General features: G+C 42.0%; 1 protein-coding gene across 3 annotated transcripts in view; it reads right to left on the reverse strand.

The window, feature by feature from the left end:
• LOC138936390 (transcription factor GATA-6-like) overlaps nt 1-14637 on the reverse strand; it is a 119241-nt gene that overhangs the window by 8537 nt on the left and 96067 nt on the right. For 2 of the 3 annotated variants that reach the window (XM_070301764.1, XM_070301762.1), the window contains exon 2: nt 8092-8546. In XM_070301764.1, coding sequence (XP_070157865.1) covers nt 8092-8275 — 184 coding nt within the window. In that variant the 5' untranslated portion in view covers nt 8276-8546. Of the gene's footprint in view, nt 1-8091; nt 8547-9801; nt 9882-14637 lie in introns of those variants that run through there. The other variant, XM_070301763.1, reaches the window with a different exon arrangement.

A 14637-nucleotide genomic window follows, 5' to 3' on the forward strand; every position in this document is an offset into this window, starting at 1 on the left:
GTTTTCAATTTTCCAACAATTCGACTATGAAATATTACTGGCGAACAGCGGGGATTTACGAGAGAAACATTGCCTTAAGCCAATCGTTTCTCCCTGTCAAACAACGAGAGAAAGAGAGAGATAGAAAGAGCGTGACGAGTAGTCGCGGGGATAAAGACGGCAAGAAATAAGCAGACAGAGAATCAAGAAGAGAGAACCACTTCACACTCTCGACGTAATAAAAACTTGCACGGGCCGAGATATTTATCGGGCTTTCCGCCTCTCCTCGATCCTCCCTCACGCCCTCAACTCCCGTTTTTACAGGATTTCGCGAGATTTTTTTGCCCCCTCTTCTCTCCAGGACGCGGGAGCGAGACTCTTTCCTCTGTCTCTCTTACTCTTCTCCCTCGCTTCTCTCGTGTCCCACTCTGATGGACGCGCTGACGTAACTCTCTTTCTCTCTCTCTCTCTCTCTCGGTGTTGTTATCTCGACGCGATATTTCTGTCGACCCCGCAATTTTATCCGCAGTCGCCGATCGGCCGTGGAACGAGGAGCGCGTCCGGACAATATGGTCGACGGTTGTTCGAGAGCCTCTTGACGTGGCGCGCATTCTCGACATTCCGACGAATATCGATTATTTTCGCGAGAAATCGTCTAGGAGAGATGACGTTTCACTCGCGCTTTTATACAGATCCATTCTTTGTGGCATGGCTAGTCGCAGCGTGTCATAAATATATCGGAGATCGTCGATGTCAATTAACGCATGAAAACTTGATTCGTAGAACGACAGGGGAAACAAGAACACGTGGATTTCCAAGAATTCGGCAAGAGCGTTTTCATCCCGGCGAGATGGCGCTCGTTCAGAAAAACGAAGCCCGTCCAATATAACGTCGCTCACCGCATCGTCGGATCCGTCTTTCTACTATTAAGGCGACATTGCCCGTCTATCGGGCCGAAAATACCGAGCTCGGGATCGACGGGACGCCCACCACGCGAGCCACAACCGAATATATAATCTGTCGTATATTAACGGCGATATTATGCTAACGATATTGATTTCCTCGCGATCGTTTTATTCCCGCCTTATCAAATTTCAACTCGCGATTAAGTCGATCGGGGAAGAGAGAAGGAAGATGATCGTCGCGCGAATCACTTTTTCAACTCGAGATTGCCTCTCAATTTCCGACGGCCGCTCGGAAAATACATTTTCCGCTTCTCGCCCCGCCGTTAACCGCGTCATTAAATATACGCGTCGCTCTCCTCCGCGATATTATCCGACCGGCTGATTCCTAGATAATAGCCGAGGGTTTGCGCGCGTCGATTATAGCGCCGCTCGGCCTATCATGAATATTCATGAAAAATCCATGGATACGGTCACTGTTATATCGTGGCGAGATCGGCAGATAACGCGTTCGCTTCTAACCGCATTTTTTTTCCCCCCGCTAACGCGCTCAAAGAATTAGCGTGCTAATGTTTGTAAATTGTTTTGTTTTTTTCTCTTCTGTGATGATGTCGCTCGCATTTTTCAATCTCAATTCTCTCACGTTTATAGATTCTAAAAATATTCAATAAGTTTGATTTTTCTGCATATAGAAATCGAGCTCTTATTTTGTAAAAAAAAAAGGTAGTGAGCGAATAGAATTTAAAAAAAAAAAACCCATTTTATGTAAATTATATTTTTTTATTATTAAAGATTAAATAGTTTCGAAAAAGGATGATCCGAGACTAATTATTAAATGCTAGATTATAAAAATTGAGATCGAAAGAGGGAAAAAAATTTCGCCTCTCTTTAGCATGTCAAGTTTGTTTATCACACGGGTATAAGCGATATCGTTAGAGGCGGACGAGATCGTTTCGATTAATCTCTCACTCGATCGACCGAGCGTAGATGATTCAGAAGCGGATCCGCGCCCACGCGCGTAAAAAAGTACGCGCGCCTACTTGTCGAGGGAACACGACACCGATTCTGGTAATAAATTAATATGGTAATCGCGATACACGCGGCGAGCTCACGCCGACTATCAACGAATGGTCCGGGAAATAGATCAGGTTTATGACGCACTTGACTATGAAAACATTGTGTGGAGATTTTTTTCTCTCTCTCTCTCTCTCTTCTTTTGCGTCGTGAAAAACTGCGACCTATTACGCGGCCGGGATACGCAAGTCTCTCGATCCCGATTTACATTTATATTATTCCATACCGGTTACGAACGAGGATCAAAGCGGCGGAGTGAAAGCCGCGAAAGCCAAGCATTTTCCAGCCAACGAAACGGCAAGTTTCCTCTTGACTATTGGAATGAAAAATATAATCAGTAGCGCAATAATGATATTCCGAGTCAATAAATTATTCTCTTAATTTTTAATATTTACTTTGATATTTTAAGGAGATTACTCCTTTTTCAAAAAAACTTGTTGTTTTGCCGAAATCATCTGTTTTAAGTCTCCAAATGAAAAATTGTTAATTATTTATTACGAAGTAGAGGAGTTCAATTTTCCCATATAAAAAAAACAACTGATCGAAATCCTAAAATCTAAAATCCATAAGTGTGAAAAAATTGAGATTTAAAATAGAAACAAAATTTCGTCTCCAGATTAAAAAAACGGAAACTGATTTGAGATTGTAAAAAGGCGCGAATCGTTCGAGGTTATTAAATAAAAGTTTTACTCCTTTTTTTTTCTTTTTTATTAAACTTGTCGCAAGTATATCTATCTAATCGATGGACATCATCAATCAATCATCAAATTTTTTTTATCTACTTTACCAGAATTACTATTATCTTTTTTCTCTCTATCTCCGCTAATTATACACGATAGCGAAATATCAGTGTCACGACTATTCCCCAAACAAAGTGTAAATAAGTATAGATAAAATAACATTATTCTACGTTGTTTCTGTATCGGTTTCAACATATATTTTAGGAGAAGAGAAATATTACCATAAAAAAGAAACAATCTACCGCACTCCTCTCCCTAGATAACGAATAATTAGTAAATGTGCATAAAGTTGCGTTACATCGGCCGGTGGGGGAACTCGGTCCTGACGAATATCCGATTCCATGTTGATCTCGCGAATGGAATCTCTCTCGCTTGCTCGCGCATCAAAGCAACTACTCCAAATAATTAACCGCGCCCGAGAGAGCGTGCTTTACTTTTGTGCGACGAGGTGTCGGGATAGAGAGAGAGAGAGAGAGAGAGACGATGATATCAAAGGGTCAAAAGGATTCAAAGCACCGGCAAATCCGTCTGAAAGGACTCCGTCATCTGATCACGGAGAGACGCGCTTTATTTCCCGGCCATTTGCCTTCGACGTCGCGTCCCGTTTCGGGTCTTTGATAAGAGTTGAAGAGAGGCGCGAGATTCGCGTGTTGATCTTATTAAAATGAAGAGATACCAAAAAAACGCATCCTCTCGTGCTGGGGAAATTAACGTCGAACGTTTCCAGGCGAAAAGAGGCGTCCCATCTCTCGAGATTTCCGTTAACATTATCGTGAGATAGTGGCTAATTATCGTTACGTTCGCGCGAAAGAATTACAACCTTTTTTTTTCAGGCGCGAAGAGAGTTGCGATCGTTAAATCATCAAATGGGGGAAAAAAAAAAGGGAAAGATTCTCTTGAAATATATATTTTATCGCGGACGATTCTTGCGTTGATAGACGCGCGTTATCGCACTTTCGCGAAACATTGTTCGAGTACGAAGCGTAGCGTTGTTAATTGTTATCGTAAATATGGAGAAAATCGTGAGGAAACATAGAACGTCGAGAAATCTCGACGTCAGTCGGTCGTAAATTTTTTTTTTTTTTTCGAACATGAGCCTCCTTAACTTGCAGATCTAATTAGCATCGTTAATAAGAAACGATATGCGTGAAATATCGCCTCGGTTGAAAAACATCCGCGCGTAAACACGTGATCCGCCTCGTTAACCGCGCGCGCAAATGAACGATAAGTATTATTATCGCGTGTGTGTCGACGAGGACGACGCAGATTTTACATCATACTCCATTTTCCGTCGAAGAAGAGACCCTCCGATGAAAATCCGCTAACAAGCTGCAGTCTCTCTTTCGAGGAATTAATTAAATTTAACCCAGTACCGTTAATGATTCTTGTTGCGAATAAAATTGTCGACAGGTGACTTGGAGGTGCGACCGATCGGGCACGGGGAATGTATCTTGCACGGGTTTTAAGAAATCATTTCCTCCCTCCTCTTCTTCACCGTTGCCAGCGCGCCTTATAATATAATCCCGGTACGCGTACGAAATTCCCGCGTTAGAAAATAACGTCTCATTTCACATCGAGCGCCCCCAGCAGCTTTCGCGTAATAACATGTAATTTCACCCCGTAACCCCTCCGTACAATCTTCTCTTTCTCTCTCGATCGCATAAAACGCTGGAGCAGAAGCGTAGAAAAGCAGACGACCTGAGAGAACGTAAGCACAAATTCATTCCACGAGATTTAATTCCTAATTATACGAGAAACTCGATGTTAAAATCGGGTCCGCGAGAGATCGAGCCAAAGTTATTGTCAACAATTTTCTAACATTATCACGCAACATCTTCGTAGGTTGCGCATCGGCGAGATTGATTAATTGGCGGAATCGATATTAAAAAAAGGATGCTAAATTGAGAGGGGGGAAACGGACACACGCGGAGCTACCGAAGAGCGGAGGGAACCGTATTATGTCGGTGGCGCGAGGAGGTTACGGAGGGGAACGAAACGCTGGCGACGAGGAGGAAGATTGATCGCGGTGAAGCTGCATCTGCCACGGTGAACTAGACTGGGAAAGAGAGAGAGAGAGAGAGAGAGAGAGAGAGAGAGAGAGAGAGAGAGAGAGAGAAATGACGATGAGAAGGGGAAAGAGGGAGAGAGAGAAATGGTGATAGAGAAACGACGGGAGAGAAGCCCTTCGGGAGAGGCTCCGCCTTCGGCTGGCGTCTGCATTTGCGCAAGATGGCGTCGGTCGGTCGGTGTACACAACGCGGTTGCACACGTTTTGCACACACCGGTGCAACGGACTAGCGTCTACCGGCCCCGCGTTCGTCGTGCCACTTTGGCCTGAACAACACAAACTAAATCGTCGAATTCGAACGTCACATCGTGCGACACAACGAGGGTACGAGAGTCGCGCGCGAAGATAGACGAGGGGCATGGAAAGAGAGAGAGAAAGAGAAAGAGAAAGGCGGTGGGGGGGAGGGGAGAGGAAGAAGAGATCCAACTTATAAAAGCAGCGCCTCCCGCGTGGCCCCGCAATTACGTATGCACCTCTCTCAGATCCCGCGGGCTTCGCGGTTGGCTGCGCTTCCTTCCTGTCTGTGCCCCGCAACCACTGTGTGTATTATGCATCCCGCTCTCCGTGCGCGTCCGCCTATCTTGTTTATTTCTTTTTTTTAACATCGCTGTGTCCCGTTTCTCTTCCTTCTTCTTCTGTCTGTCTGTCTCTCTCTCTCTCTCTCTTTCTTTCTCTCTCGAATATTGTCGTGATTTCTATCGTTCCGACTAAATCGTCGGAGAGAGATATCGCGCTCGCGAATATTAAAATCTGACCTAGTGTCCTGTTAGTAATCCCAGTAAGTTAAATGATTCCGACTCGGGACAACCCGCTTTCTCCTCGGACATATATATATATTACGGTTCCATTGTATATAGATTGCTTGCTTACATGGTATTCCGATGTTTAGGAAATTAGAGAGAGATTTACATTTCTGTATGTAAATCTATAATGCTATGTAATTTATATTACTATGTGTTACGTCAATCGTGTTATTGTTTTAAAATTAAATTATCATAATATTGTCGCGGTGATTAAGAATACTTTGAAAAAAATACTCCATATTCATCAGCTGTCGACACATTTTTGCTCCCGTGTCAAAGCTCAACTGTCAAAACTCGGAACGAGACTCGGAGAGGTTTTCCTATCGTCGTTTCGGTCGACGATAATCAAAAGCGACCGACTTGCCCGGCTGTGCTCAAAGTTGAAAAACGTTTAACTCTTTCTTTCTCTCTTTCTGTCTCGGTGGAAAAAGAACCGTCGACCGCGCCGGCGGCGAGTCGCAAGAAACTCGCAAGTAAAACGTCCGCGCTTTTTCCGCGTCGCGTCTCCTCGACGCGTATAATCGTACAGTAGATTTGATTCCGATTAGGGGCGTCGTTTTTTCAGGGCCACGAGTTAACAGAGGCCCGAGTATGATCCGCGCACGTCGGCACGAATCAGGGATATCGCCTTCCACGGCCTCCGAGATCTGGCCCGGCTGTATCGTGTTTCCTCCTTGCCTCCACGCACGCACACTTTTTAGCCTTTGCCTTCCCTCTCGTTCTCTCCATCCGTACCTCTCCTCCTCCTGTTAACTTTCCCTCCTTCCCTCCCGGCACGTCCAAGAGTCTCGAGTCAAGCGTCCACCTTCTCTCCCTCCGCGTTTCTCCCTCTGTTCGTTCTTCTCCTCGTTTTCTTTCTCGTTCCTCTTTTCTTCTCCTTCTATATTCTACGCTTTTTCATGCTTGGCCAACGGCGAGGAACCGAAGGAGCGCTATCGAGATTACACACATCTAGAGTGTACGTACACACTATCGGCATGGAACGCGCCTCTCCTTCGAAACGGCTCTCATCTCTTTGTGAATTACTTGAAAATATAGAGTTCGAGAGAGGAGCAATTTGCTTGTGATTCTGTTCTTGTATACAATATATATATATATATATATATATATATATATATATAATTTTTATATAAAAGAATAAGATTTTTTTATCGGAACATTTAAAGCATTTTCGGAGACGCTTGTTGCCTTTTATTTTATTTTCAAAAGTCCTCCTTTGATTTGTTAAATAATTATCGCACGAATAACAAGTATATCTGTTTTATCATTTATATAATCTGTCTCAGAACATCCTCTTGCAACTTACTCTCGTCGATGCTTAACTTCGTTCATTCTCTCCTTTTTCGCTATTTTATTTTCTCTTTTATCCTCTCCCGATTATACGTCAAGCGTCGTTCGTTTATGCTTATCCCTTGGGATATGACTTCCTTTTCGCAACCAATCAAACGTTTCCTGCGTTTGTCCTTTAGTCCGTCGAAACTCGACTTGCCGTATTCTTTGGCTCTCGCTGTCATTCGCGTTAGAAGGGCGGCGGCGTGAATCGCTCGAAATGGAAAGTCATTTGTTAGGCAAGAGTCGAAAGAATGCGTATGGTAGCACGTGGCTAACGACACGCACTTGCGTGCTCGAGAGCACGCGGTGCTCGAGTGCGTCTCGTTGCACTCGGGGAATGAATTAGCGTTGCGCGCTAAGAAAGTCCTGTGGCATGTTACAGTTGTCATCCCTTCTCTCTCTCTCTCTCTTTCTTTCTAGAGCCTCCCAGTTGTACGTTACGCTGCTATCAACTGTGGTGGAAATTTAATTATCAAGACAGGGCATCTGTAACCGAGGGGGGAAAGGATGAGCAAAATGGCGATGCATCAAGGGAGACATCCGATGGCGCTGATAACCTCGGAGACGCCTCGTTAATTAAATATAGAAATTCTAATTAATGAGGAGTGCTACATCTCATTCTCGCGGAGAGGTGACTATTGGACGGTCGTTGAACCGCGTCGTTAAACACGCGAGAGAAAAACGCGATACCGCGTGTAACGGGTGTCCCTTGTTGTAAGGGCTCGAAGTTTAATCGTCCTTTCACAAAATCAACGTATTCCGATAGTAATGTATTCACGATATTGTTTTTTTCTTTCATATCTGTATCAATATTCGCGATATTTCAATCGGCAAGAAAGCGTGAATCCTCCGAGGCGATTGAAATTCTAATCGAGAGCTTCTCGAGATTCCGGCGCGTCAGAATCACTAAGGTGGACTTTGATCGATAAGAGATTATATTAAATTAGTTTCAAGATTATACATATTATCCTACTTATAGTCGCGCGAAAAAGAATAAAAAGCGCACTCGCTTCTCCTGACATCGACAAAAAAAAAAAAGTCCGGTAGCGCTCGGTCGTTGACCGTCGCGACGCGAGATTCTCAGGAAGGAAAACACGCGGAGAGAGAGAGAGAGAGAGAGAGAGAGAGAGAGAGAGAAACGTCAAGGGTGGTTTAAAAGAAAAGAAAAGATGGAGAAAAACGTGTGTACTTACTGTGGGCGTAGTGGGCCGCGGCTGCGGGGTGATGCGCCGTCGGTCCGGCGTGGGGGTAGTAACCCCTGTAGTCGCCGGGGTTGCCAACCACCCCGGCTACCCCGGCACCCCCCGAAGGCGGCTCCAGCGATGACCTAGGTGGCTCGTACCATCTAGCGGTGCTCGACTCGCTGCTCATGTCCATAGTGTGATCCGACGTGAGATCTCGATGCGTCCGCGATCTCTTGGCGAAGAGGAACGCCAGGTGGAGATGAAGGAGGAGAAAGAAGAAGGGATGGAAAACGGAATAAAGAGAGAAGAGAACGGGAGGCAGGCCAGGCAGGAAGATTAGGAACGCTGCCAAAAGCGCCTCTCTGCCTTTTCCGTCGTCCTCGCGACGCCCAGCGGGATCATAGGTAATCCTGGTCTGATTTGCTGAGAGGATCACCAAAGGAATTTCCTTGCCGGTCTCCGTCCTGCAAAACACGAATAGCACGAGGTTAGCTCGAACCTTTCTCCATATGACAATTGTCGCTTTGTTTCTTTGGTAATAACAGTCTAAGACGATTAGTAAAATTTGGAAAAAAAAATATATATATATATATATTTAAGAAACCCGCAAATGCAAAATTATTTTGAACTTCGAACTTCTTTATATGTAGATGAGAAAGTTAAATGAGAAATGAGAAATTTAATTGGTGCGTTTTAGACGAAGGCGATAACGGTGCGAAAATTTCCCTCCCCGCGATTTTATTGACGACGAATAATTTCGCGATTTACATGGCGTGGTGGTTTAATTATACACCACTCGAGAAAGAAGGAGAAGGGGGACGGGATGAGCAAAGACATAGATACGCCGATCGAGCCACTTTAATAAGACTCCAGCGGCGTTCAATCCGAAAAAATCTGCACTGCGTCAATTAAAGAAATGAAAATGCAACAATCGCTGGTTACATCTCAATGTACGTCGCTTCGATCAAATCATCTCACATCGGCGACTCTCAGGGATTTTGGATTCTCGATCCTGTTATCGCGATACGCGATATAATATATATATATATATATATATATATATATATATATATATATATATATACAGAGCCTTTTAAATTCAATTTATATACCAGGTATACACTCTCAGAAAGGATTTCTGATAACGAGACAAAAAATATTCTTGACATATTTAATCGTATCACAAACTTATGCAGTATAAAAATAAAACAATTTTAAAATTAAATCAATAATTCCTTTTCTTCTCTCTCGAATTAAATCAGATTGTCTTACTATCTTGAGACAAGAGTAACATATATTGTACAATCTAAGCTTGATGTTAGATCGCTACAAATTTCCATCTTCATCTTTGTGAGAAAATTAACGGGATAGCATCAAGAGCATTTTATTCTAGATTTGAGAATTTTCCATTTAAGATTAAAATATTCCTTTTTCAATAATAAATATGATTGTCGCTATATCGATCCTATTTTATGATACGATTGAAGAGTAATAGCATTAGATCCGGAAATCTTTTCTGTGGGTGTATAATCGAGTATATTTTATCACTTTGATTTGACGAGCAGAATCCCCGATATATTTTCTAACATTAAACCTGACGCATAAAATCTTTCGTAGACGCGAACGGTTTTTTCCAATCAAGGCACACAGCACTCCCGAAAAAAGAGAATCGAGGTTTGATAAAACCTCGGAAAAGAGACACAAAGACAACAAACTTACCGCAATGGAAGACTTAAAGCGCAACGCGTCGAAATCTGATAATCGTTCAACGAGATCTACGGTAATTAGGTCCTGATCAGCGCTTCAGTGCGAACATACTGAGTATCGCTCGATCGACGATCAAGTGCTCGAAATGATTTATCAATCAGCTTGTGTAGGCGATCAAGGTCATCGATGACGCAACCGGGACAAGTCGGTCCAATCCAGATAGAGAAGCGGGAGAGGAAAAGAGAGACACTGAGAGAGAGAGAGAGAGAGAGAGAGAGAGAGAGAGAGAGAGAGAGAGAGAAACGATAGAAGTCTTATCGAGAGACGCGGAATTTTCGGAAATATTAGATAACCATCTCCTACTCTTCTTTCGGGGAGGTCGTAGTTTCGTCAACGACGGCGATTTTTGTTATCGCGAGAACCGAAAAAAAAAAAAAAAAAACGAGTGCTCGCGCGTTAGAGGAAAAGATATATATATATATATATATATATTTTTTTTTTTTTCGAAGAACCGGTTCTCGTAGTCGGTTAACGGATTTCATTTTCAATGCAAGTCGCAAAAGTAAGCGTTAAATCTTTCGACGTATTGAGATCGCAGCACTCCTATCTTGCTTTAAGCGGAATATGTGTCGTTTCCGCGCACATAAATTCTAACATAAAATTTTTCCTCTATCTTTCTCCCTTTCTTTTCCTCATACTTCGCGCTAACGCAAAAATTACTCGGCCAGAGCAAATAAAGCACTCGAAAACAATGCGAGATAAGATACACACGAAAAAGCGTACATCGATAAGATTGATACCGCACGGAATGTGACACGCATATCCGATTAATTTTGATTACCAAGCAATCGAGATTTTCCCGTCGTTATTATTAAATTTATTATACAATGACTTCTTACGCAAATATATTACTTATATGAGAGAGACAATATATACAATATTAATCAACGATTAATTATAACACGTAAATTTTAAATATCAGCTATCTCCTACGATATTTCTATTTAAAATATTTGAATATTTCTTACAAATTGTGTAAATTTAATCAGTCAAGTCAATCAGAATAATATATAGATAATAGGTATAGTGTATTAATTAAATCCGTCAAATAGTTATTGACGTCGCAGATTGTCGCCCAACTTGGGCGGTTATCGTCGAAAATATCGAAACGATCGATCATAGATATAACTAAATTTGGACTACAGATCAATCAAACGGTATCGCTCGACACGATCGCAAGACGAGCTCGCGATTACTTTTCACAGAGATATCTCACCATCGGAATAATATTTTTTTCGGCAATATAAATCACGCGAGCCGCGCGCACGCACATACATTCACTTTATCGCTACCATATAGCGGTCGTTTGAAACATTAATATGCTCGAAATATCGACTACCGCCAAGATATATATATATATATATATATTCTGTCGCAGTTTTTTTAAATATTCACACAATACTGAGTTTCTCGAAAAGAGGAACGGAAAGAAGGAAAGTATTTTACAATCACTTTGTTTCTTGCCGATTTTTCACATTGTTCTCGCAATCTCTTTTCCTTTTCTGTGACAGGTAAATAAAATTTCCTAGTCTGATCTCGTCGAAGACGCACATACACATACTCGATTTCACTTTTCCTCTTGTCCCGAGATAATCGAAATCAGACTCTTGACCGATATGCACTTTCGACGGATCACTCACACAGATCGTGCGACTCCGATCTCATCGATCTGATAATCGCGATTAACCCTGGGCTAGATAAGCGGCTAAACACGAAAATAAATCGTAGACTTTAACCGAGAGCGAAATATTACGACACTCGATGCGTGTGACAGAACCAAGGACGAACCGGAAAAAAAAAGACGGGAAATTTTCTACACGCAAACCGCGATAAGCGTTCGTGCTTCCTAGATCAACTTATCGTCGTATATCGCGAATATTACGTACGATAACCATGAGGAGAACAGGTTCGAGAAAATTGGAACGCGTCCGTTGAACCGCCAAAGAAATAACTACAGTCGATATAAGTATATATAATTTTCAAATATACATATATATTGTATATACAGGGTGTATCCGAAATGATGTACTAAACTTTAAGAGCGTATTTCTAGAGGTGAAAATAAAACTTTTTTTTTTTCTTATGAACATGAGTTCGCAAATGAACAACCCACCCCTCCGAGCTAAAATTCGAAAATGTGTCGGCAGAGGTTTTCCTTTTTTTCATTTTAGTGACTTCATTTTAGTGGCAATTTTTTTAATTTTTTCCCCAAACTTTAGGGGCCTCTCTAACCTCTATGTTCATAGGGAAAGGAATCTCCAGAATATGCTCCTAAAGTTTAGCGCATCATTTCAGATACACCCTGTATATACTCATGTTTATTGCGATAAAGATGATCGCAAAGTATCTCATCGATACTTTGACATAACGAGTTTTCGCTGGACTTTCCTCGTGATAAAGCGATCCGTCGATCGTCGCGATGATAATTGTAAATTACGCGAAAGATTAACACAGCAGGCAAAAATCGTTCATCATTTTTTGAAACTATCCAAAAATGTATTCTGTATATAAATCACGCACTCGATATTATTACGAACTGTAACGGAGATATGATTCGACATTCGCGTTTTTTTTTTTTTTTTAAGAATTCGATTGTAATTTGTCAGAACTGTGATCTCGTCTCTAACTCGAGGAACACCAATTGTATTAAGGTTGTGACGTTGAATCTTATCTCTAGACTCCGTGTTACATCACCGTGTCCACTCTCGACGAAACTCCATCGGCGCGCGTTTCCCGATCACGTATCACACGGGCTAATCTTATCGAAATTCGTTAATCTGAAAAAGCGCCCGCGGCCGTGTCGACCAACACCTATATACTCGAAACACATATATACGCGACATCGAAATTAACGAACGAGAACTTGATCGAACGACAATAACGGAATTCTATTTCATCTATGTCATTCCAATAGAATCGAGGATAGTGTCTCTTTATCGCGGCACGTTCCAATGTCCTAGGATTAGAACAGCTAGTTGAACTAGAATCAGATCTGGCCTTGTAACTTGAAAGTACAAGGGCGAATATTCCACATTTGAATATACAACGCGTTTCATTACTCTCCGCTTTCAACGCGTAGAATGACGTATGAGTCTCGCGAAATATTCAATTAAGTAATAATTATCGATAAAGAAATATTTATTCTCAGATTGAAACGATTCATCAAGTGGAATGCGTCGTAATTCAACGTGAGAAGTATAAACAGCTGTCAAAAATTCGAAAAGCTTTTCACGTGATAATTGATAATATCCTCGATATTGCGACATTAAACATCATTGCGACATGTTTGACGATCCTCGACGCGTTTTATCGACACTTTACTCGCGCTGACGTTTCCACAAGGCTCCGATTCGCACGAGTCGGATTCACCGTAAAACACGACGTTTCTAACGGCGACGAAACGCGGTAAAAACCTAAAACGAGTCGACGAATACATCGGGGAGCGAATAATGGAGTCATCGGCCTGTGCCACGCACTGTCACGAGCACCGGGAAACGTCATCGGCGTCGTCTCGACGACGCAAGTGCATGTTCGGAAAGAGCGAGTCTCGCGTCGGTCGGTTCGCGGAACCGACGGATCGAGAGTGAAACAATCGAGAGCTGCCGATAAGCGGTAACGCGAGATATTCTCCTTTAGTTGGAGAAAAAAAAAGAACAGAAAAAAACATGATCTTCGAAGATCGAAAGCATCGATCGACACCCGATGTGACGCTCAAAATTGAAGCTGTATTTGTCAAACGGAAATTTTTCAATCTTGTTCTTCTTTCTTAAACTATTTAATCTATGATTTTACCAAAAGTTTCTCTTTAAGCCTCCAGGTAAAAAACTGCTTCGTTTACTGCTGTGAATTCTGTATAAATGAAACTTTTAAACGAGCTCCTTGAAAATATAATAAACACGAGAGCATTGAGGATGGAAATAGGAATAAAATTTTAATTCGGAAAAAAGACGCAGTCTCGTGGGGATCGAGACGTATCACGTGTTTGTGTCTCTTCGCTCTCGGTGACAGCGAAAAACGCATCTCTTCCTCGCGTCTAGTACATAAATATATGAAACGGCACGCGAACGCAAAAAGGATTTTAAACACGTTACACGTGTCGAGCATATCGTATACGCGTCTACTTTTTTCTTGTATTTATCAATATTTCGCAAAAAAATTTCTAACAACATTAAATGCCCGAGACGAGTAACTCGAGATGTACACATTGTTACGCGTTCAAATGCAAACGCTGTTATAATTACGGATATATGTACTATAACTGTTTTATAAAAATAAAAGAAATTATTTTTAATTAAAAATTGCATATAGCGAAGAGAAAGACGATGCTAAATCTTTGTGTTTGTTTCGCGTCAACTGTGGCATTTATACAGATATTATTTTCGCGTGTCCAGCAACGATTAAAATCTAGATTTTTACAAAGAGAAAACTACTAAGATTCCTATAAACGACAAATGAAAGAGCTTCGCGCGTCGATGAAACAAACGTTGCATCAACGCAAATTTCAACGATGATGTCGAAAGTGAACCGACAAGGTACCGCAAGGTTCTCGCCATATCATAAATAAACTGCACGTGAATATTTACATCAAAGTATAATCAGTTTTGTACGACAGAAAGGAAAGTCATATGTATGACGTTAACAATTTCACGAACGGGAATAAAATTCCAACATCTCACGATATCTCGCATTTATAGGTGCACGAGAGTCATGTCGACGGGAGAGGACAGCCACCATCGTAAATGACTCGAGTGTGTGAATTCTCAAAATTGGAAAGGGGGTGGGGGGGGG

The sequence above is a fragment of the Polyergus mexicanus genome, unplaced genomic scaffold (genome assembly GCF_030449975.1).
Source record: "Polyergus mexicanus isolate NDT 795.1 unplaced genomic scaffold, iyPolMexi1.0 SCAF_9, whole genome shotgun sequence".
NCBI lineage: Eukaryota > Metazoa > Arthropoda > Insecta > Hymenoptera > Formicidae > Polyergus > Polyergus mexicanus.